The sequence below is a fragment of the Thunnus maccoyii genome, chromosome 10, assembly GCF_910596095.1.
Source record: "Thunnus maccoyii chromosome 10, fThuMac1.1, whole genome shotgun sequence".
Lineage (NCBI taxonomy): Eukaryota > Metazoa > Chordata > Actinopteri > Scombriformes > Scombridae > Thunnus > Thunnus maccoyii.
In genome coordinates this window covers 17,662,957-17,686,143 of record NC_056542.1, presented here as the reverse complement: position 1 = coordinate 17,686,143, position 23,187 = coordinate 17,662,957, and the positions used below count along the sequence as shown (strand labels likewise).

Below are 23,187 nucleotides of genomic sequence, written 5' to 3'. Positions count from 1 at the left end.
CCATTCATTTTATGTCCACTACCACTCTCCGTAGTAGCCACCCAGTTGGGGCATGCGCACTGTATGTCTTCAGATCCACTATACTTACTTTCCACGCGTGTCTAAGATTTACACCTTGGGGATAGCCTGTTTTAAATAAATAAATTGTGAACATACAAGACGTATTTTTCATCAACATGGGAGGACAGGCAAAGGGCAAAAAGAAAAACAAACCAAAGAGGAAAGACAACCGCCCAAACAAGGGTAATTTGTTCAGTGGTTTTAACATTTTGCTCGTTACTTACAATGTGTAACCTCTCAGAAAGCAGTTTGTTGAAATTAGCCCGTTAATATGATTTGTTTTCAGCTCTTGACTTGACCAAAATGAGACTAAACTAACATTACCTCTCCACTTGTCTCACCATAGCAGATGGTGAATTTGTGATGCTGTCACCTCAGGAAAGGATGAAACTAAGAATGCATGAAAAAGCCAAGAAGAAGACAGCTGAGAAGTACTCTGTGCTACAACTACTAGAGAAGGTCACACTGACAAGACACCCTAGGACAGGACCAAGACCTGTTATGTTTTTGAAATGTTGTATTAATGTTCTGATTGTCATCTACTGCATATTTCTTGTGATCATCTCTTGTACAGACAGAGGAATGCATGGACAGTTTTGACTTTGAGATGGCTGCCCTTTACTGTCAACGAGCCTTGGACCTGGAGTCCACCAACCTGCAAGCTCTAGACATGCTGGGACACATCTGCTCCGAACTGGGAGACACACAGAAGGCTAAAGGAATATCCTTTATGTAGTTTCTCTGTGTCAGTGCCGTTGCATGTATGTCACCGGTTGATGCTGTATGCTGTGATAGTTGTAGCTTCCTTGACCACGTCTCTGTAGGTTTTTCTGCGTGCAGTGGAGCTGAGCCCAGATGTAGGCCACAGTAAGTACATGTACCTGGGACAGATCCACACAGGCCAGGAGGCTATTGACTACTACACTAGGGGAATACAAGTCCTACTCTCTACATTGGAAAAACAAGCACAGGCCACTGTGAGTGCACACTCATACACACTCAAGTAACATAAGTACACATAAGCAGTTATTAACATGAACAAGGGGGGAATGCCTCTGTACTCTAGGCTTTATGCTAGTGTAATGTAGATTATTTTCACAAGAGGGTGCTGTTGGCATGTCTGAAAATATCATATGCATCATTATCCATCTGAAAGTGACATTTATCAACTGTGTGTTCCTGTCTCATAAAAGTGAAATGTTAGACTAAAAACAAAAAATAGGAAAAATGTCATCTATGGCTGATAGAATACAAGAATATAGTAAATAACAAGGCCAAGGAGAAAATATCATAGGATGTGTTCTGTTATAATAATAATGTAATAATGGCACAGTTTTGATAAATATATTCTGTTACATAGTTTCACAATCTAACAGTGTCTTATTTTTTAATAATACATTCCAATTGAATTTGCAAGTTGTTCAACATTATAATGTGTTTATTATCGGTATTGATTTCAATATTTGTGCTTGCAGTATTTACAAGAAGTATGGTAGACATTGTGCCAATTTCCTATTTTTTCAATGTTTAAAAAGTGAACATATTCTTCATAATTTAAAGGATAGGTGCACAATTTTTCAAGAATGTCTTAAAACAACATTCAGGGGCAGTTTTCCTTGCTGTAATTCTTCCTCCTGTTCATACTGGCTATTAAAAGATCCCCTTCAAATGTGCTTTCAATGTAAGTGATGGGGGTGGAAATCCACAACGTGTCCACACAGTCATTTTCTGCAAAAACGCATTTAAAAGTTTATCTGAGGCTTATATGAGGCTTCAGCAGTCTGAGTCAGTCATATCAGTGGATATCTGCTACATTTACAGTCTTTTGAGATAAAATAAAATAAAAATTCCCTCTTTGTTTCCCCAGAGTTGTGGTGGAAGGATAGTAACAAAAAGAGGGACTTTGGTACTAAAAAGACTGCAATGTTGAAAGATGTTTACTTGATTTGAGTAGTTTGGACAGCTGAAGCTTCATATCAGCTTTAGATAAAATTTTAAATATGGAGGAAGGAGGCTTGTGGATTTTGTCTCTCACTTACATTGTAAGTGCCTTTATGAAGGAATCTTCCAATGGCCAGTATGAACAGGAGGAATGATGATGGCAAGAAAAACCTACTTCCATGTTCATTTGGGCACCTGAATATTGTTTTAAGACAGACTTGAAAAATTTGTGAACCTGTTCTTTAAATAATAATTCAATTTGACTTTCTCTAGGAATATAGGGTACAAGGTAGGTAAGTTATGCAGTGATTTACTTCATTGGATATATTACTTGTCAATAAAAAAAATGCATGTGTACTTAAAAAAAATGTATTATACTTTATAGAACATTTGACATCTCAGTTACATCATCTGAAATGTACAATTCAAGACATCTGCCCTCCATTCTTTAAGCAGCCTCAGGCCGGAGCTGCTGCCCCACTAGATGAGGACCCTGGACTCCCCACAATGAAGGATGTTAGTGTGGCCTACTGCTCAATCGCTGAGATTTACCTAACAGACCTCTGGTACATGAGAGCACAGAGTTACACTTTTGACACTTATAACCTCATTTCATGTCACTGCTAATAAGTTGAGATTTGACTTTTTCTTTATGTTTGTGTGCACATGTAGCATGGAGGAGGGAGCTGCAGATAAGTGCAGGGAGTTCATTGACAGCGCATTACAGTATAACCATGACAACCCTGAGGCTCTACAGCTCATGGCCAGTTACCTGTTCAGTACAGAGAGAAACCAGGTCAGTACACACACACACACACACATACACACACCCACACACACGCACACTCAGGATGAGTTATCACCACATTAAAGCAGGAATCTGCTGAGTTAATTATTCTGAGCAAATTGAATTGTATGCCATTAATCAGCAGATGGACACTTACATTAACACGCACGCACACAGACGGGTCATGCCGATAGGAATGTTAATTACTGGGCAGATCATTGAGGTCATATAGTCATCTGATAAGGAGAGCAAGATGAGAGAGCAGCCAATTGAACTGAAATTGGAAAAGATACCACAAGAACTTTGCATTATGAAGCATCTGACAATGAGTTTAGAAGAATGTAAGAATGAATATTTTCTCTATTTTTATAAATGTTCAAATATGTTGCACTTTTCAGAAATATTCCAAGTATTGCTGCTTTATCAACCGTTATCAAAAGATTAAAGGCAGACAACATTCAAGTCAGAACCTTTCAGTGAAAGACTTTTGAGGAGCATGAAGAATGCTCATTAAGAATGTGAACCATTTTGTGTTTGCAAGAAATTTAAAAGTGATAAGAACTTACTTCCTGTGCTCTTATCTTGTAGAATAACATGTGCTACAAAAGTATTGACGCCTATCCTGACATTTTAAGACATAATAACTCTCTTCCTGTGTTTTTGGGGAACTATTTTATAACAAAGGCTAAAATGGAGTGAAAATTGTACATGGTTATGTCTGTATGTGATTATCCGCAGTAACCAGTGCATTGATTGTGGAGAGTTTTTCGTATAATTTTGGGGTGCTGTGAGAATTTTTCACCTTGACTGTATTGGTGTGGTTTTAAATGTGGATATCTCAAACCCTAGGTAAATAAACCCCATACTATCTGAAAACATTCTTCATTCTTCTTCTTCATATTACCAAACTGAGGAACAGTCAGTTCTACTGTAGAGCTGAAGTGGACTTGTAATACCAGCTCAAAGCTGTGGGGGTCAGGCTGGCTCCAGACACATTTCACAGAATCCCACATACAGCAACCAAAGTCTTTCTTGAAATACCTTAGTACTGTAATGAACAGTAGTTGTTAAAGATTTTAAGGTAGCGTAAGGCTGCCACCACCTTTGTTGACCCGGTCTGGGCTGGTGTCAGAGGTCAGAGAATATTCATGACGCAGACAGATATATGGTACCAAAAATAGCCTTTATTAAAGATATAAATTCATTAAGACTACAACTAGACAAGCCAAAGCAAAAAGCCCCCACAGAGGTCAACCCCTAACAGGCGCTGGCGGCCACCCTACGACCCTACAACACACAGCGCTGCAAGTGAATTAGGATAAAGTTGGCACACACCCTGTGAGAAACAATGCACACAGCACCAAACGCACAGCAATCAGTACACTGCAAACTAATGGAACGCAGTATCAAAATGCACATCAATCAGTAAGGACCACTCCGAACTGTAGGCAGGTCAGAACCATTTCTACCAATTGGGGGAGGGCCCCCTCAGCCTCCAGCCTTTCCTCTTAATGGGTCCTTGGCAGGGTGTCAAATGATTAAAATCTATTTGTAAGATAAATCAAATATAGACCAAGACAAAAAACTCTTAAACATTAAACATGAAAGTGTTTAGACTTATCTCGCCTTGGTCTGGTCACAAGACCAGGGGCGCCAACATGGAGTCTCCCGTAGCACCAGGAAGTGCCCACAGAAACACTTGCTGCTGCCGGGATGCCAAGACAGTGACGGCAGACGACCTGCTTGAGACGGCGTAACAGCGTGAGGTGATGTATGGAGTCAGGATGATAACAGCCCCATGAAGCACAGACAAATGCACTTACTAGTCCCTGGTCTCTCTCTACCTGAAGGAGGTGTCCAGCCTCCCCTCCTAACACAGGAATGGATCCACTACTTGGCTGTCTTCACTGTCTCCTCCCTTCTGTAATGGAGATAACTCATCCTCGAGTTAGCACGACAAATCATAGTCCCCTGACCGCATGGGTGCCCTCCTCTCACGCACAGAATGCCCATCTCGTGCAGTCAAGTTGACAGTCCCCCCCCTCCTCCTCCTGGCGGAAGCAGGTACATCCCCCGGTGTTGCTCCAGGGGCGCACTAGTGTCCATGTCTCCACTGTAGCCATCTGGTGACTGAACACCCTCCTTTCCTCTAGGGGTCTCCTCCCCCATTGTCCCAGAATTCGGACCTTGTAATGGCCCCACTTCTCCTTGCTCACCCCTATTCGCTGTAGGCTGCAAGACAGATGTAGCACAGTCAGGTGGCGATGGCTGCCGCTGCCAGAGAACATCAGCAGCACTCTTATTGATTCTGCTCCGGCATGGGACCCCCTCCAGCTGCCTTGGAGGGCCTGATACACAGTTGTCCTGGGTTGCCCATGGCCCTGGACAGGGAGACAAATAGGGTTTACGGCGGTTGAAATGTAAAATGGTGTCTGACCCCTCCCCTACTGGTGCCGCACGATACAACGCTTCTGTGACCCTCTATACTATCTTATAGGGGCCCTTAAAGCTCCTCTGAAGCGTGCAACACAGTCCTCTCCTCCTAGCCTTGTTTAGACCCAACAACAGCTCCCCTTCAGAGTAATACTGAAAGTTCATGCTGAGATAAAAATTGGACTTTTCTTGACTAGAAGCTTTCACCAGGTGCTTCTTCCCTGCTCTCTCACTTCTCTCATGCGTCGTCTGGCCGTTCAATGCACACTTTTATTCCAGCGTGATCCTCCACACCCTCTGATACAGATGAGAGTCATCACTCATCAGTCCTCTCAGTTACATGGGAAATCTTCCCTACGAGTGTCCACAGGGAGATAGAGACCCTCCCCCACATTTCCTCACTACAGTATAATTTTTGAGGAAAGTAATTAAATGTATCTCAGGTTAATTGAAAGGTCATCACATTTAGTTCTAAGAAGTATAATTCATCTATTAAACTGAGTGAAATGCTTTCATTTTTAGTTTACAGCATTCATCTATATGTGTGAGTACATCCTTGTAGACTATTCTGTGATTTTAGTTGTACACACATGTCTATGAATTTCCATGTAAATCCATTTTGTGGTCTTTAGGAAGGCAGAGAATACCTGTTGAAGAGTGTTGGATTGTGGCTACCTGCCCAAAAACAGAGTGCAGCCTCTTCCAGCAGAGAGGAAGACATGCAGGTGAGTCGGAGCTCTGCTTGGTATTTTTCTGACAGCAACCAGCCCTCATAAGATCCCAGTTTATTTATACAGCACTTTCAACTAACAGGATTGTCACAGTGTGCTTTTGCAGCAAGCTCAAACATAAGGACACCAGTAGAGATAAAGAGTAAGAGATAACGAAGCGAAGGATAATAAAAATAAAAGATGGAACAAATTCTTCACAAACCTGTGTGTGTGTGTGTGTGTGTGTGTGTGTGTGTGTGTGTGTGTGTGTGTGTGTGTGTGTGTGTGTGTGTGTGTGTGTGTGTGTGTGTGTGTGTGTGTGTGTGTGTGTGTGTGTGTGTGTGTGTGTGTGTGTGTGTGAGAGATGGAACAAATTCTTCACAAACCTGTGTGCTTTCGTGTGTGTGTGTGTGTTTGTGTTTGTCCACAGTTTGTGGAGAGAGTGGATGTGAAAGCGCAAGGCAACACCAGCATAGTGTGTAAAGGAATAAAGGATAAGTAAGCACATTTCTACAGGGAATTTGACAAAGGGAAGGGAATGGCTGCAATGTCAAAGTTAGGATGTGTTCTAAATTACACCAAATCAATGTTACTTGAGGTTATATTCAAATATGGAGAAAAAAGGGGATATGGTGGGGTAGGGGTGATGATTAAAGACAAAAATCCCAGTGGCACCACTGTTATGACTCTTATCTTCTAGAGCAGGTTGATCTGAGCTTCGGCTGCCGACGCGCTCGCTGTGATTAACAGCCACATAGCTGCAGAACGTTTTGTACATCAAAATTGGATTGTGTTATTATCAGACACTGGAAGAACTGTGGATGCTTGTGTAAACAGTCACTGTAAAGGTAGCGGTGTTGTGCTTTTTTTTCCAGAAAGAGATCCCTCCGTACGAGTCTCGCATCACCACAGCCAAACTGCTCATCGAGGCCGAGGAATACGAGGTAAAATGTTGTTTGTTGTGCTCGTACTTTCTGCTGCTGTCGGTTCTGTGTATGTTTTTATGGCGGGAAGGCAGCCTGGCATTTGTGTATGTATGTGAATGCGTTTTCTGTGTGTGTGTGTTTTCCCTTCTAGTGAATAGCACCGAAATTGGGAAGGCCATGCCTGGTCTTTATCCCGTCAAGAGTTCAGTGTTAATAATTGAAGACTGGTATTTACAGAAAGGGGCAGGGGTAAGGGGGCGCACGCGGGAGGAGGGACGGGGAGAAGGAATAAAAAAAGAAAAAGGAAGGAAGCTCAACTGATGAATTGCTGCCATATCTGTGATACAGCGCACTTGTCTACTAAATCACTGATCAATTTCCCATATTAATGGCCTTGATTTTAGTGGCTCACTGCCTTCAGTTCAGTGCTAAAACCCCTAACAGTCATTAATGCTTGAAGTCATTTTCTGTGATTACTGCCACATCAACAGCAGTTCAGCTATTTTCTGTTGTGATCTAGTGATTAATATGAAGTCACTCTTGTTGAGTGGTTTATGGTTATTACTGACAGGAAATGAGAACAGTGTCCTTTTTTCCCCTCTCACACCCAAACAGCTCAGCTCCAGTTATGTGTGTGTGTGTGTGTGTGTGTGTGTGTGTGTGTGTGTCTGTGTGTGTCTGTGTGTGTCTGTGTGTGTGTGTGTGTGGGAGATGGGCTGTCAGGTGTATCAGTAAAATGACAGCGTCTCGGTCCACAGTTTCTGACATGTCGTTTGTCTTCATCCTCCTGTTGGTGTCATCAAGCCCGAAACAGAAACTGCACACAGTCTGAATGCTTTACAAAGCGAATATTTTGCTGTGTGCGCATGTATACATATACACTCCCATGCACATGGTCATATTTGCTTTTAGCCATGAGCTATTTTAAAAGTTTCTGACGGAAATTGAGTTTAAGGGTGGAACTAGAGTAGAAGCAAGCTATTTTCTGTCCGTCTCTCCTCCTCCCAGGCTGGGACTGGAACATCCTCTCTTCTCTTTCCGTCCTCTACTCCTCTGTCACACATACACACACGCTCACATACTCAATTTTGTGCTCACTATCTCTCCCTATGGACTATAAATCTATTCACAACTCTAAACTCTGTGTAAAGTTGTGTGCTTCATAGCAGGGTGCCAGAATCTGACCATTTATCTGTATTTTTTTCCCTATTGAATATTTTGTTTGGTCTTCCAAACTGAGCCAAGGCTTTGAAAATTTGATTAATATCAGTGTGATTGCCAAATAATCTGAATGTATGATATTATCTGGATAATCATTTTTTTTCTAAGTCATTGTAGTGCATGGTGGTGACAGATTAAATCACAAAAAATGGCAGTTAGATGTTTTCCCCAAAGGCTGTCTTAAGTGGGTAGACAGCATCTCATTGTGATAATTTTACGAGGTGACAGTCAAAACAAGAACCACTGAAGGTTACTATTATATACGTATATATATCATATTAATTTCACATGACATTAACGGTCTCTAATTCAGCATCAGTGGACAGCCTCTGCAAAGATAATGATAAGCTGAAAGTAGGAAAAAGTGTGTAAATACCACTAGTATATAGGGCTGTAACTAATGATTATTGTTTGGTCTTTAAAATGTCAGAAAATGGTTAAAAATGTCAATCAGTGTTTTTTTGTATGAAAAGTGTTATACAAATAAAGTTATTATTATCATTATTATTATTATTATTATTATTAAATGTCTTATTTTGCCCTGACCAACAGTCCACAACCCAAAGATATTCAGTATACTATCATAGAGGACTAAAAAATGCATTCACTTGAGAAAGAAAAGTCCTGTTTTTCTGAATTAAGGAGATAATTATCTCAGAAATTCTGAGAAAAGTTTTCATGGAAAAAAATACTTCTGCGCTGTTTTTCTGAATTAACGAGATACCTCAGAAGCCTGACTGTGGTAACGCCTCTGGCTGAATCTCATTGTGTAAGTGTAGTGTAATTATGGTAACAATGATCTCTGAGCGAGGTGAAGGTCCTGAAAGATACATATGTGTTTTCTTTCTTGTTCTTTCTGTGTTCTTTTATGAACATAATTGTACTTTTTTCTCATGTTTGACCTGTTGTAAGTTTTATTTTGCCAGTAGGTTATCAGATAAATCATAAAGACCGCTGGTCCAGATGTCCAGATGTAACAGTATTAAAGTCGAATCATCCAATTGTACCGGTATGTGGAAACAAAACAACCTCTTAGCTCTGTAGGCAGTCTGGTGTGTTTGTTTCATCTATTTTTATGCTTTGATGAAACATTTTTGCCTGTCCTGAGGTGCCTGTCCAAAGTTGACAAACTAATAACAATACCATCTATATTACTCAAAGACACAAGTATCTCCCAGTGTTTCAAACCAAAATAAAATTGGATTAAACTAAAGAGGCGGGACATGTTTACTTTGAGCTCTCAAGTAAGATTGAGAGCTTCTCTTGGGATTTTGAGGTATCTCGTTATTTCAGAAAAACCGAGAATTATTTTTTTCCATGAAAACCATTCCCAGAATTTCCGAGATAATTATCTCATTAGTTCAGAAAAACAGAGCAGAATTTTTTTTCATGGAAACTTTTCTCAGAATTTCCAAAATAATTATCTCATTAATACAGAAATACAGGGCAATTTTTTTCCTCAAGTGAATGCATTATGCTACATTTTTCTTAAAAAAATACTCAAAATGATTAATCAGTTATCACAATAGTTGGCAATTAATTTTCTCAATCGAATAATCAACTAATTGTTGAAGCTTTACAACTATATATATCAAATACCTTGTAATCTTTGTATTGTAAAATCTGTCAAGGCCTTGATTTTCAAAAGAGTAGTAGTAGTAGTAGAGCTTTCCTTTCAATTTATAAGCTGAGTGCACATGAACAGCTCAACATGAAAGCAAATTTGGCTGGGAAAGTGGGTATTTTATGATACCTGAGTTAACTTTAATACAGGGTAAAGAGCATGGAAACCCTGACATCAACATTGTAAAAGTGTTGCTTTTGGGTTAATAAATTCATGAAAACATCAGTTACATGACTGCCACTCTTCTCTTCAATCTTCTGTCTCAGGAAAAATGTCACCAAAGATCGCTTTTCAAAGTCTTATTCTTTTCCCTTTTTGATTGTTTTTTGAGGAGAAGCACTTGAATGTATGCCATATTTGGGCATGATTTCTGTAGCTGCAATGGAAATGTAGTAGAAGAAAAACACGAAGGGGACAACTGTAGGTTACTGTCCAGCTGCCAGATGTTTTGTTTAAAGGTGTACTATGCAGGATTTGTTGGTTGGTGTTTGTAAACACACAGCATTCAAAATTGGCCCCTCCTCCCCGGCTGAACACAGCAAAATAATAAGAAAATAAGAAAATACAGGCAGAGGGCAGAGTCTCTGCAGATACATACACTGCCACACACTTCTGGTGGGTCATAAGTGATGATTGAGAGGGATTACTTTTCTATGAGTCTATACATTGTTTTTTAGGAAAATCCTGTATAGTATACCTTTTAAGAATTTTTAAACTTGTTGAACAAAGTTTTTGAAAACAATTTTGATAATTGGTTAGTTGTGTAAGTAAATTCATCAAGTAAAAATGCAAAACCTTTGCTTGTTCCAAGCCCTCATACGAGGGGATTTGCTGCTTTTCTTCGTTCTTCTAAAGCTGTAAATTGAATAGCTTTGGTTTTTAAACTGTTTGCCTGAGAGAAGAAGCAATTTGAAGTTGTCACCATTGGCTTTTGGACATTTCAATGAGCATTTTTCTTAACATTTTCAGATATTTAAACACGATAAGACAATTTGAAAAAGAATCTAGTAATCAATCGAGAATGGAAGCAATAATTATTTTTTAGCTCTCATTTCCTGCTTTATTGCTTTTTATATTGACGTGTTACTTAAGGTTTTAATAAAAAAGAAATATGCTGGATAGTAACAGTGCGGCCCTCAGAGATCACTGTTTTCTCACTGTCACGCACACACAAACATATTACCATCATCATCACCAATCACCACCACTAATTCACTTGCCACACAGCAGACAGACAAACAGACTGATTCCCTCCCCTGACAGCCATTATGGTGTCTTTCGGCGTAGTTGTCACGGCAGCTGATGGGTAGAGTTACTCTGCCTGTCGTTGTCACTCTTGTTTGCTTTCATGTTATTCATTGAAACATTTCTGTTCTTAAATTTAACTCACAATGGAGTGCAGCTTGTACTTTCCAATGTTGCTTGCAAGTACAGTTAGCACTGACAACCCCAGGATTTATTTACTTAAGTGTAGATGTCCCTGTTTGTGCGTGTATCTGTATGTGTGTGTGCGTGCGTGCGTGCGTGTGTGTATGGGTTTCTGTGTGTTAGAGATACGGCTTGCCCTCGCTTGTAAAGTGATTTGTCTTTCTCCTGTCTCTGCTGTGCGCTCCGGTAAAATGATTCTGTTAAACAAAATTGCCTGAAGATTACACACACACACACACACACACACACACAAACTGCACACACACACAATGGCCATTATAAATGAGTTCCTCCCCAGAGTGCTGCTTTTTTTTCCTTAAACAGGTCTTGAAATAAAGAGGACAACATGTACATAGTGTCTTTGGTATATGTGTGTTTGTGTGTGTGTGCGTGTGTGTGTGTGTGTGTGTGTGTATGTCTTTGCATTGCACTGTTGTTGTTCATGGACCAGTTCTGCATTGTTTATTAAGATACTTTTTTGCACCCTTCCTCCCAATCTTCTCACTTTTTCCCTCATAGTACCCCCTCTCTTCCCCTTATCTTCACGGAAATATTAATCTTGTTGTTGTTTAGAGCGTGAAGCGGCTTAAGAATCTCTGAATCTTTAATCACTCGCCCCCGGGTTGACCAGTGTAGTTAGGAAGGAGTGCAGTTGGAGATGATATAATGGTTATCATTGCTCACTTATCGTGGCTCCCAGATATCTCTTGTTCTATTTTTGTTGCTCTAAAACTGCCTGTTCTATCAGTTGTTTAATACGCAGACAGATCTTTACTCCTATCTCTTATATCTGGTGCTTGGCTTGAATTACTGTGTGTGCGCGCGTGTCTATCTGTGTCTGTCACATTGGTGTGATACAACGAAAGTCACGTAGATAATTCTGACGCTGGGCATGAATCCATTCATCATCAACTGGGATTAGGTGTTTTTGTTTGTGTATTTTTAATCAGTCATTAATTAATTAGGGACAATGGCTTTTCAGCTGATAATTGATCTAGCAATCAATAAACTGACTCCCTGACATGCACATTTGCACACTGTTAACGAGATACTCTCAATTAACCTGACTCATCCTCAGTCCCAGGCAACAGACCTCTTTATTGTTACCGGAACCACGTAGGCTTAATGAAAAGAGAACTCCAAAGAGTGGGAGGGGGGGAAAAAAATTAGGAAGCTCTCCAGCTAATAAGACCGCCTTAACAAGAAACAAGTGTTGCTTTTTGTGCTCACTGTTGTGTGTAGCTTTGTTGCAGTGTGCGACTGTGCAGTCATGTGTGCTTGCGTGCACAGGTGCGTGCGTATCTTTTATTCTTGCCCTTCAACACGGGTGATTGGCTAACAGTCGCCTCCAACCTGAAGTTGACAAAAATCAATATATCATCACCTGGCGCCTCACACACACACACACACACACACACACACACACACACACACACACACACACACACACACACACACACACACACACACAGAATCTGCAGGAAGAGAGGCCGAACAAAACAAACACACAGCCTTCTTTAGTCAAGGACTGTTTTCTGTAATAGAAACTTCCCACAGAAACTGACCCAGAAGGTGGTGCACTATGGCAAAGGTCAACATTAAACTCCTTTGAGACCTCAAAACCACCTCTCCTGGGGTCTCATTTATAACCGTTGCGTAAGATACATAACTCACTTCCCACGAAAAAGTTGGAATTTATAAAAACAAACTTGACGGGAGAATGTGTGCACCTGTACAGAAACTCTGACCCATGTGTACGAACATTTTGAAGACAGGGGAAATTGGCAACACAGATGGTGAGGTGGTGAATTGAAACCAGATTGTATAATGATTCCTCTCACACATTTCATTTCACTTAATATCAAACTTTAATTATAGAACAGCTTTATCATAAACATTCAAGCCAGCAGTGTTACTTGTGCTTGTACTTAAAGTGAGCCATAACTATTCCATAAGCACCTTTCAATTTTAAAAGATATAAGCCAACTCAAATCTTAACCAATTACATCTGTGAATTATTATTGAACTAGTAATGAAATATTGAGCGCAATGCGCTGTGTCACCATCACATTCCCAACCCTCAGAGCACAGAGGAGAGGGCTGGGCTGTGTGGTGCTCGCACTCGTTGTCAGTTGTGTAGCAGCACAGTGCTGCTGAAATACCAGGATGATGCCAGAATGTGGCAGGTGGCAGGATTCAGGAAAGTCTGGCTTGCCTTTCTGCGATATTAAACGTGAATATACTGATACCTTTTCATCTCAACCACGATAACTTACTGATGGAATTATCATCATCAGTTGTGAAATCCAAGATGACATCAAATAGCTTTAAAGAAATGCAGAACAGAGTGCTGATAGATTTTTAATAATATCTTCTAGTACGATTTCAGTTTTTATATAGTTTTTGTGTGTAAAAATGACTATACTGATTGTGTAAATTAGAGAAACACCTGTATGCTGGATTTTGGAGTAAATATAAATGAATACAGTGTATATTGTATTTTAGATATTGAGTGTGTGGTCTCATCAGCATGCATGTGTCTATATGTACAGTAGATGCTTAACAAATAACAAGCAGTGAGTTTTGGTGTCATACCCTGACAGTGTGCAGCAATTTGTTTCTTGTCGTGTCTTCACTTTGTTTTACTTTGGGAATTGTTTCCGTTTGTTGCACCGACTGCATTAACAGCTGCTGGAGCCGTCAGCCTCTCAAACATTCTTCTGTTACTGCTGCCATTCTCCAAAGGAACAACATGTACATCCATATTCATGAGGGCTTTTGCATTGACCATTTATGGTTGATTGTGGGAGTGTAGAGGTTCAAATTGATTGTGTAAAGGGAAAAATGCATGCATTCATTTGTGTGCAGCTTTACAAATCTGATTACATTTTGGCACCCACCATTTTCATAAATGGGTCCCCGGGACACCACAGAGAGAAACTCAGAGATATACTTGTGAGTGGGTTAAATATAGACAACGTGTCATGCTGATATTTAGGTTTAAAGTGTGCCCTATAGAGTAGGGCGAATACAAAGAATATATTGACTGTTAATGTCGGTGAATGGATTAAAAGGGCTATCGAGCAGAGCAGCTAAAGTGACTATTGACTCTGCGATAAGCACTGGTGAGTGCATCTATCGATGGCCATGTCTGTTGTCTTGTTAGTATCGACGACGTTGTGTATGGGACACTGGCCTCATTGGCGCTTATCAGACCCTCTGATCACTCAGATTGATCAAGCTGCCTGGGAGATGCACAACACCCATATGTTTGTCGGTACAGCTGTGGCTGTATCAGAGAAGAGATAGAGTACCACAAGCGTGTGCTGATGAATGTTTTCTGACTATTTTCTGGTGTTTTTCTTTATAGAGATTCCTATAGAGATACATTCCAACTTTTCATTAAATTGTATACTATTTCTCAGTGTATGTCTCTTTCTTTGTCTTTATCAGATGGCGGTGGATGTGGTGGAGGGTCTTCTAGAGGAGGATGATGAGGTCGTTCAGGTAAGCAATGAAGTGATGACCCTGCTTTTTTGTTTAGTAAAAGTATATGATGGTCAGCTTGACTCTTGTCTTGACTCATATTTTTTTCTTTTTCATTTTGTATTTTTCATCCGGTGTCAAATCGAAATGCAGGCAAGATTTTTTGCCTCTTTTTCATTTTCTGAGCTAAAAGAAAAATGCAGCAGAAATCCAGGATTTAAGCTGTCTATAATCTGCTGTATTGTGGTTTTTGTATTCCAGTCGGTTTTGTATTTCCAACATGTCCGATTCTCGCCTGGTTCCTCCAGACCTCTGAATTATTGCCCAGCGCCACACTTCCGATTTGTTCAGTCATACAGATTGGTCTGGTTTTGTGTACAATGACTGCTGTTTCCCTCCGTTGTAGATGCAATTGACCAAACAGAGCTTTGCTGGCAGGCATTAAGAATTGAAACATCAACTCCCTACACAGCTATAGCTTCCTAGCTACATCCATGAGAAATAGTACAGAAAAGTTGCAAGTACACTTGCAAAAATGACAACTTATCTCTTCGATCATTGTGAAAAACTGTAGATGAATGGCTCCAATTAACTGCTTCTGCATCCTTTGAGTACCTCGACCAGTGTACCCTAACTGATTGGTCAGGGCAACAGATCAAAAGGTTAGGAACTCCCCTCTCCCAAAAAGAAGCTGGCTATCATGAACACAATGTCAAGCTCAATGAATGAAGTGAAACAAAATGGCAGTTCAGTCTGATTATCACGCTAGTCTGCCCTGACTAATTAACAATTCTTGAACAAACTCTGTGTTCAGGGATGTGTATGTGTGTGTATTAATCTTCAATGTACACTTTAATGAATGTGTCACCTTACAGGCAGTCTTATTATTATGATACAGTAGCCACTGCTGGATCAGAACAACTTGTAGGCAAATCTTTCCCCAGTGGCAAGGAGAACACATCAACCTGAGCAGTTACTCGTAGTTGCCTCAGCTGAACCACTTTGTGTGGGTGTGTATGCGTGCGTGTGCACAAAGACGTGTCTACACACCCATGCTTCTTCATTTCTTGCTCTCAACACTTCCGTGGGCACACAAAGAGTATGATTGAGAACTTGAATGCTTATTAGAGAGGGGCGTAAATGGCGGTATTTTCTGTGCTTTAGCGCCGTGCTCTAAATCCCCCCTGCTAGTAGCTGAGGAAGTGAAGGTGTGCCACTGAGTGTCAGATAGAGGAGCACAGCAGTGTCTCTCTCTCCCCCACCCCACCCACCTCAGGCTCAGCCTCACACACACACACACACACACACCCCTCAGCTGACAGATTGAGAGCAGTCATCAGGGGCCTGAACTTTTAAACTCACTTCAGATATGCACAGCTGTGACACTCAATTTGAGCAGGTCCTCAGCCAATCACACACGCATACGGTCACCAGCTCTAATGGTCAGAGAATGTTTTGTCTGATCGTATCCCAGTTATGTTATGTTACAAGGGTCATATTAATAATGTCAGAAATGTATGACAGACACACCAGACTACGTTATACTCACTCTTCCTTATCCTCATTCTCTCTTCCTCTTTTTGTATTTCTCTCTCTCTTATTTTCTCTCTTAAGTGCAGTAGATAAGTTGTTAGCTCTCGCCTCCGTCTCCTTACGCTTGCGTATCTCAAAGTTGGAACCTTACTTATATAACGTTAAGTCTGCACAAACAACTGTGCTAGTTCCTCGCAAATCTTGTTTCAAAGGTATTCCGTTGATTCATGATGCTTTTGTTCTTCCCTCAGCAGCACCATATGGGAACTAAGATGTGCCTTCACTTTGAAATGACAATAGTCGCAGTGATTTGACTGACAGACGTAGCGTTTATTTTATTATGTGTGCTTCTGTTTGGGGTTGTGGTAGGGTAGAGTGGATTCTCTGAAGTTCTTAATTAGCTAACTTTCTCATGTTTTAATTTTGAGTGCAGCTGCAGAAGTCATCTTCACCACATACACAAATATTTCACAGTGGACAATCTATAAAGTATTTTAAGCCTTGTTCTAGCTTTGCTGAAGACATATAGTGGTTCTCATCTGTGCGGAAGTTAAAATTTCTGATTTAAGTGACCCACTTTCACTCTTTCTCTCACAAATTTACACACATATACACGAGAACATTTCTTTTTCTAGGTTCTGCATTCACAGAAAATGTTTCCATGATAAAGAATTGTCATACTGCTAGTTCTGCAATCATGAGAGTAATAGAAACTACATTTATCCAGTGCTGCTGTTGTTCTGATAAGTATGGCTGCAGGGGGTAGCCTCCCACTCAGCAGGCTGAGTGGCAATTCTGAATTCAGTGAGGCATGCCTTGATGTGTTTGTTAGCTAAATGGTTGATTTGGCAGAGGTGCAGGGCCCTACTGTCTCTGCCCTCAATGAATAATGAATAAAGCTAATATTCGTGTCTTGGTGTTCGAAGAACAGTGGGTGGGTGATCTTTGGCCTTAGATGTGAAGTGTACACACACCTCCAGGTTCACTGAAAGTTGAATGTGATTGTGTTTAGAGGTGGAGGAGCAAGTGTATTGCAGCTTATGAAATTATATGGGAGAAAAATGTGTGATCATGGAAAAAAAATAAAACATGCTGATTTTGGTGTGTTTGAGAATACTAACTTACAGTTAACAGTGTGCCTCCCCTGACTGTTTGAACTATGTTGAGCAACAAAGTTATTTCACAAAAATGCCTTTGGTTTTCTGAACCTATTTTCATCTGCCAAGTTAAGGTCAGTGTCCGCTTAAGAGGCCCTTAACACCTAATACAACAGCGTACTGTCTTGAACTGTCAGACTCTTGCTAAGGGTTACGCGCTTGCAACAGAAGAAGCTAAATTATGTATTTTTGGCAAATATTTGAATACATTGGGCTAAGAAAACAGCTTTGTGTTACGAAACAAGTTGTTTTGTCAAATACATTAACCTACTGGAGGGTCAAGAGATACAATGGCTCAGTCAAGTCTAGTGTTGATCTTGTTCTGTAAATGAAGCAGGATTTGGAACAAAAAGCCAGTAATTTAAACATGGATGGATTTAAAGCAGTGTATTTAAGAACATTTGACAATTGAACCTACTTGATGCTCAAAGAAAAGGTCTTTTCATCAAAAGCTTCCCTCAGTTAATGAATGTTGCAGAGACTGGAGTGCGTGGATGCTTTTTTTTGTGTTATTAAGTAGACATTGTAGCTGCAAAAAGTAATATGCAGAAATGAAATAATATAGAAGCACTCAAGAAGACTGTAGAAGTAAGCAATACAAATTAGGTGCCATGTTTATATAAGCCTGTTTTTTTTTGTTTTTGTTTTTTTTAATTGTAAGTAAGTTTTATTATAATATGCTGAAACTTCAGCATATTACTATAAAAGTAGGGGGTGTATCTGTATAAGTAGTAGAACAATCTAAAAGCATAGTAATGAAAAATAACACTGTTGCTGCTGCTTATCACTGCCCGCCAATAATGTACAATATTCATACTTATCATTAATATAGTATTGTGTCGTCATATTGAGCCTATGCAAGTGTCTCATGTTGTCTCAGTCATGTTTTGACAGATAACCTCAGTGTAATGACCAAATCAGTCATGCATCAATATGCGACAGTTCATTTAAGTCATTACTGGTGACTATAGTATTCTAAACTACTTGTTATGTTATAGATGCTGTCTTGTTTTGACAAAGTGGGTAACGGCAGGTAATGCCTGGAAACACCTCAGACATTCACATTTGATGAAAGCATAGAAAGTAAGGAAGCTCAGCTGGTTTTTTTGTTTTGTAAGAAAATGTACAACTGTGCACAACTAAGGTTATTCAAAATGGCCAGAGGAATGGTGATGCCATGTTTCCAGAGAGTTGATTCCTGAGGAGGCGGGCATTTTACATTGTTGTATTTAATGTCCTGAACATGGTGTGTAGCTGAAGTTCCCATGGCGAAAAATGAACCACCACTATAGAACCGGAAAACAGGACTCAAGGCCGAGTTAGCTTGTTAGCCCACTAATCCAGCTTTCTGAAACAGGCCCCGGGACTGTAGCAGTTGTACTTGTTCCTCCACAAATTTTATCAAGGTAGAAGTGCAGTCATGATAAATATGTGAATTGAGAAATGATGTAGAATAAACAAATTAGCAGTTGGGAAAACATAAATATTAAAAACATTCTTCCAAGTTGATAGCAAGTGTAATATTGTCCATAACACAACCTGTGAGTACGATTTTAAATGCAAAGTAGATATTTGCTAGAGGGAATTTATTTTCTTTATTTTATTTCATTTTATTATATTATGTTTTTGCATTTTTTTTTTAATGAAGTGATTACATCTTTGTTACAGAAAGAGGAAAAAGTAATTGGTAGCAGCATAACAGGGTGGTCAAGTCACAAATCACGGGATTGAATTCATTGCGAAGCTACAGTATGTGCTCGTGTATATTTGTTTTCATGCAACATTTGTAAATGAGTACAGTATGTGTCAGGATTGGATCGGGTTGACAGTTATTATGTGAGTGATGGATTGCTTGTGTGTGTGTCATTCCATGTTATGTGTGAAAACGGTTTGTCAAAGAAGGATGTGGGATTTCATGCAGACATGCTCCGTGAGGGTTACAAATCTGTTTCTCTTGTCACAGCTCACTTACTGCAACAAAGAACACTTTCTCTCTGTCTGAATCTTTGCGCCTCACGCCCCCCCGCCCCCTCACCCCCCCACCCCCACCAACCTGCCTCTCATTCTCTGTGCCTCCCAGGTGTGGTATCTCTCTGGCTGGGTGTGCCACCTCCAGTTGGAAAAAGCAAAGGAGCAGCAAGTAAGGGAGGGGAGAGAAGTGACTGAGGAGGAGAAGGAGGAATGGACGGCACTGAAGGAGGCGGCCAGATTGCACCTGACCAATGCTAAAAAGGTAATTCATTACATCTGCCAAGGAGCTGCTTAGTGATAACACACATATAGCTGTGGTCCATGTCTGATATGTACTAATTCTTAAACACTGCACTGCAACTATGGGTACAAATAGTTACAGCCAGTACTGTCACAATAGGTAAGACTGCTAAAAACCTGTTCTTCTCAGAGAAAGGGAACATGCAGTATTTTGAACACACACAATGCCGTGAACCTCTGTGGTTGCTACAGAAATGTCTTTTTATATGATCTCAAAGAGGTTTAAATATACCCCACTCTCTCTCTCTCTCTCCTGTTCCCCCTCTCTGTCACACACACTCACACACACACACACACACACACTCGGAGTGATGTGTCTCATTCATTCTGTCATTCTGTCAGGGAGCAATGCCTCTATGGGGCAGTGATTCATGTTAGTCTAAAATCCAATAGGCTTGTAAATCAGACAGCACAGACTGAGGGATTTTTTTTTCTTCTCTTTACTTTCCTCTCCTTTTCATCTCCCCTTCTTCCCTCCCTCCCACCCTCCCTCCCTCCTGCCCTGCCCGCCCCAACCTCCTTCCCTCCCCGCCCCGCTGTGTTCCTCTACAGATGAGTAGGGGCAGTAGAGTGGCAATATATTGATGTCTGTCTCTCTGGCCAGCAGTGTAGTGACAGGCCTGTCTAACCAGCATCCACTGGGGATGTCCACGACTGAGACAGGAGCGAGGTGGGCTTTGAGCTGCCAAGAGGGGAGAATTGAAGAAACTGCGGGGAGGAAAATAAGGGCACAGTGCGCATATAGATTTGATCTGCGTTTTTGCACCGAGAGACAGAATGCAAAGGAATAAAAAGGTGAAAGACTGGTAAAAGAATTGGGTGAGGCATCAGAGCGTGACAAGTAAACAGCATAGCTGTTTCTTTGTGGAGCGAGTGAAGCAACAGGCGCAGAATAATGTGAAAGGTAAATGCACCAAGACCTTGAAAAGGTGAGGCGGAATGTGGAGAGAAAACAGCCCCCCTCATGATGCACTTAATTCCTTAGCTCGGTGCTTTTGCTCATATGTGTGTGCATCTGTACATTGTGTAGTCCAGATTCTCCCATGTTTATATCAGAGCTCTGTTTCTGAGCGTCACTGTGAGTGTTAATTATTAACGATGAGTCAGTCTGCTAGTTAAAATGGGCTCCAACATGGAAATGAGGCCTCAAAGCCCAACGGCTTGTTTTGGCGCCAGTCCACTTCTCTGCATACTTTATGACTTTGCTAAGTAAGTGTGTGTGTGTGTGTGTGTGTGTGTGTGTGTGTGTGTGTGTGTGTGTGTGTGTGTGTGTGTGTGTGTGTGTGTGTGTGTATATGTGTGTTTGATGTGAGACAGTGAGAGAAAGCATGCGGGTATGCGTAGGCACACCGTATGTGGATGCACATATTTAATTATGGTTGTGTGTGCCAACTTGCATATCTAATTATTTGTTAAAAAATGACTTCATTATTCATCTCTTCTGTGATCGATAAACATGCACGCTCACTCACTCACACACACACACACACACACACGCACACAAACACACAATGCAGCTGAGATGCTCTAAAAAGGGAAGATAGGGAAGAATGGATGGGTTGAGAGGACAAGAAAGAAGCGTAGGAGAGGAGCAGGAGGGTGAGCAGGAGTGGGAGAATGAAAGGGGAGGCGAGGAAGGGGACAGATTGGATGTGGGGTGTGTATGTGTGTGCGTGTGGGGATGTGTGTGTGTGTGGGTGCAGGGGGTGTAGCTGGTGAATAGTGGCCAGGGTAAAATCAATAGTAAACCGGACGTGAAATGGAATTTGAGTCTCAGCCAGATAGGGTGCGATTGAGGAAGGATCTGCAGTGTATGCACAGAGGACAATGTTATATGTGTGTGTGTATGTGTGTACAAGTGTGCAAGTGTGCACAGAGGCAGCTAGGGCAAATGGAGGTCAAAAGCTTTACTATTTGATGTGGCTGAAAGGGTATCTCATGAGCATGGATTGTGGGTAGGGTTGGTCCAAGGTGTGCTTGTCATGTAATTTTAATGCCTTTTCCTCACTAAGGATGTGACTGGAGGACTGAGGTGTTAGGTTGTGTGTGTGTGTTTGTGTGTGTGTGTGAGTTTGCGGTCAGGCCTCTTGAGACTTCCAGCGACATGCCCTGTTCACACTCAAGAGGGTCTAATCTCAGTCAGTGTTGCACCGCGGCCAGTGAAGAAGTGTGTGTTTTGTTTGTATGACTGAGTGAGACAGAGAAGTTAAGAAAAGAAAAAAATAAGAGAAGGGAAAAAAGTGTTGCAACAATCTGTCTAATCGCTCTGCTCCTCCTAATGAAGAGATGTACAGTAGGAGTGTTCTGTCTGGTCTAAAAAGGGGATTTGAGGAGAAGGATCGAGGGTACATAGAGAGCCAGATTTTAGCATTATTCTGCTTAAACTGTAGAAGTGCGTGCGCGTGCAAGCAGGACTTTAAAGGTATCTATCTCCTTGACAGGAGAGTCATTTGGTGCAAGTGCGTGAGTGAAAGAAATCCAAAGACGGAGCGTACGAGGGGGAAAACGGTCAGGAGACGAGCCTGGAGAATGAAGGCATTAAGAAATGAAATGAAAGAAGAGGTGAAATGAAAGGGGAAGTTAAGCATAGATGTGGAACAGAAGGTGAACAATGATGGAATGATTAGGCTTTCACCACATAATCAGCCTGTCTTCATTCTGCCACATGAGTCGTGGAAAATGTCTCTACCAAGAAACGGAGGACAAAGGATCAATTTAATATGAAGGGTACATTAGCACTTATTATTACATTTTTGTTCACTGCAAACTGGACAAATAAAGATAGCACTAATCTACGCTGGACCATATCCAAAGCAGATGTATCCAAAGCAATTAAGTAAATATAGAGGAATGAAATCAAATTTTCACTTTTTACTTACTTTTTCCCTGTTAAATCTGTACTTTATTAAACAAAACTCCCGCAAGCTGCAGTATAATGTCCATAAACATGAGACCTCATTCAGCTCCAGACATGCTGTGCACCTGAAGCAAACACTTTCTGTTTTGTATTAAATTCTAAAGGCCTAATTCTGTTACCAAGACTTGGAGCCGTTACTTTCATTACCTTGGAGTCAAACTTCCCTCACTCTTCTCTACAGCAGTGTCTCCCCTATGAATGCTGCCATGTTGGTTTATGCCAGAATGGGCCTCATGCAAGAACCACTCATACGAACAGATTTGTGCTTAAGATGCACATATGAGTGATTTAAAGGTCCAGTGTGTAGAATTTCGTGGCATCTAGCAGAACAAACTTTGTCAGAGATGGAATATTATATTCATGTATAGTAAAGTATGTTTTAATTAATGTATAATTACATGAATTTCAGAATTGTTGTGTTTTCGCTACCTAAGAATGAGCCCTTTATATCTACATAGGGAGCAGGTCCTCTTCCACGGAGCCCGCCATGTTGCACCACCGTGTTTCTACAGTAGCCCAGAATGGACAAACCAAACACTGGCTCTGGAGAGGGCCTGTGAGTTTCATGGCTACCGTAGCTTCTCTTATATGCTTGGATGGGGAGGGTGAGGTGAGGGGTATTCAGTTGGTTGCAATCTGTAACATCATCCCTAGATGCCATCAAATCCTACACAAAATTTGTGGCATTCATCA

At 40.9% G+C, this 23,187-nt stretch overlaps 1 protein-coding gene across 3 annotated transcripts in view; it reads left to right on the top strand.

The window, feature by feature from the left end:
* The first annotated feature begins 77 nt into the window (after nt 1-77).
* The window catches only part of si:dkey-12j5.1 (probable assembly chaperone of rpl4), a 26,743-nt gene continuing 3,633 nt past the window's right edge, over nt 78-23,187 (top strand). The window contains exons 1-10 of one of the 3 annotated variants that reach the window (XM_042423151.1): nt 78-243; nt 410-519; nt 635-781; nt 885-1,037; nt 2,455-2,567; nt 2,674-2,797; nt 5,854-5,946; nt 6,807-6,875; nt 14,584-14,637; nt 19,387-19,539. In XM_042423151.1, the coding sequence (XP_042279085.1) occupies nt 177-243; nt 410-519; nt 635-781; nt 885-1,037; nt 2,455-2,567; nt 2,674-2,797; nt 5,854-5,946; nt 6,807-6,875; nt 14,584-14,637; nt 19,387-19,539 (1,083 nt within the window). In that variant the 5' untranslated portion in view covers nt 78-176. Of the gene's footprint in view, nt 244-406; nt 520-634; nt 782-884; nt 1,038-2,454; nt 2,568-2,673; nt 2,798-5,853; nt 5,947-6,806; nt 6,876-14,583; nt 14,638-19,386; nt 19,540-23,187 lie in introns of all 3 variants that reach the window. The other 2 variants (XM_042423149.1, XM_042423150.1) reach the window with 2 other exon arrangements.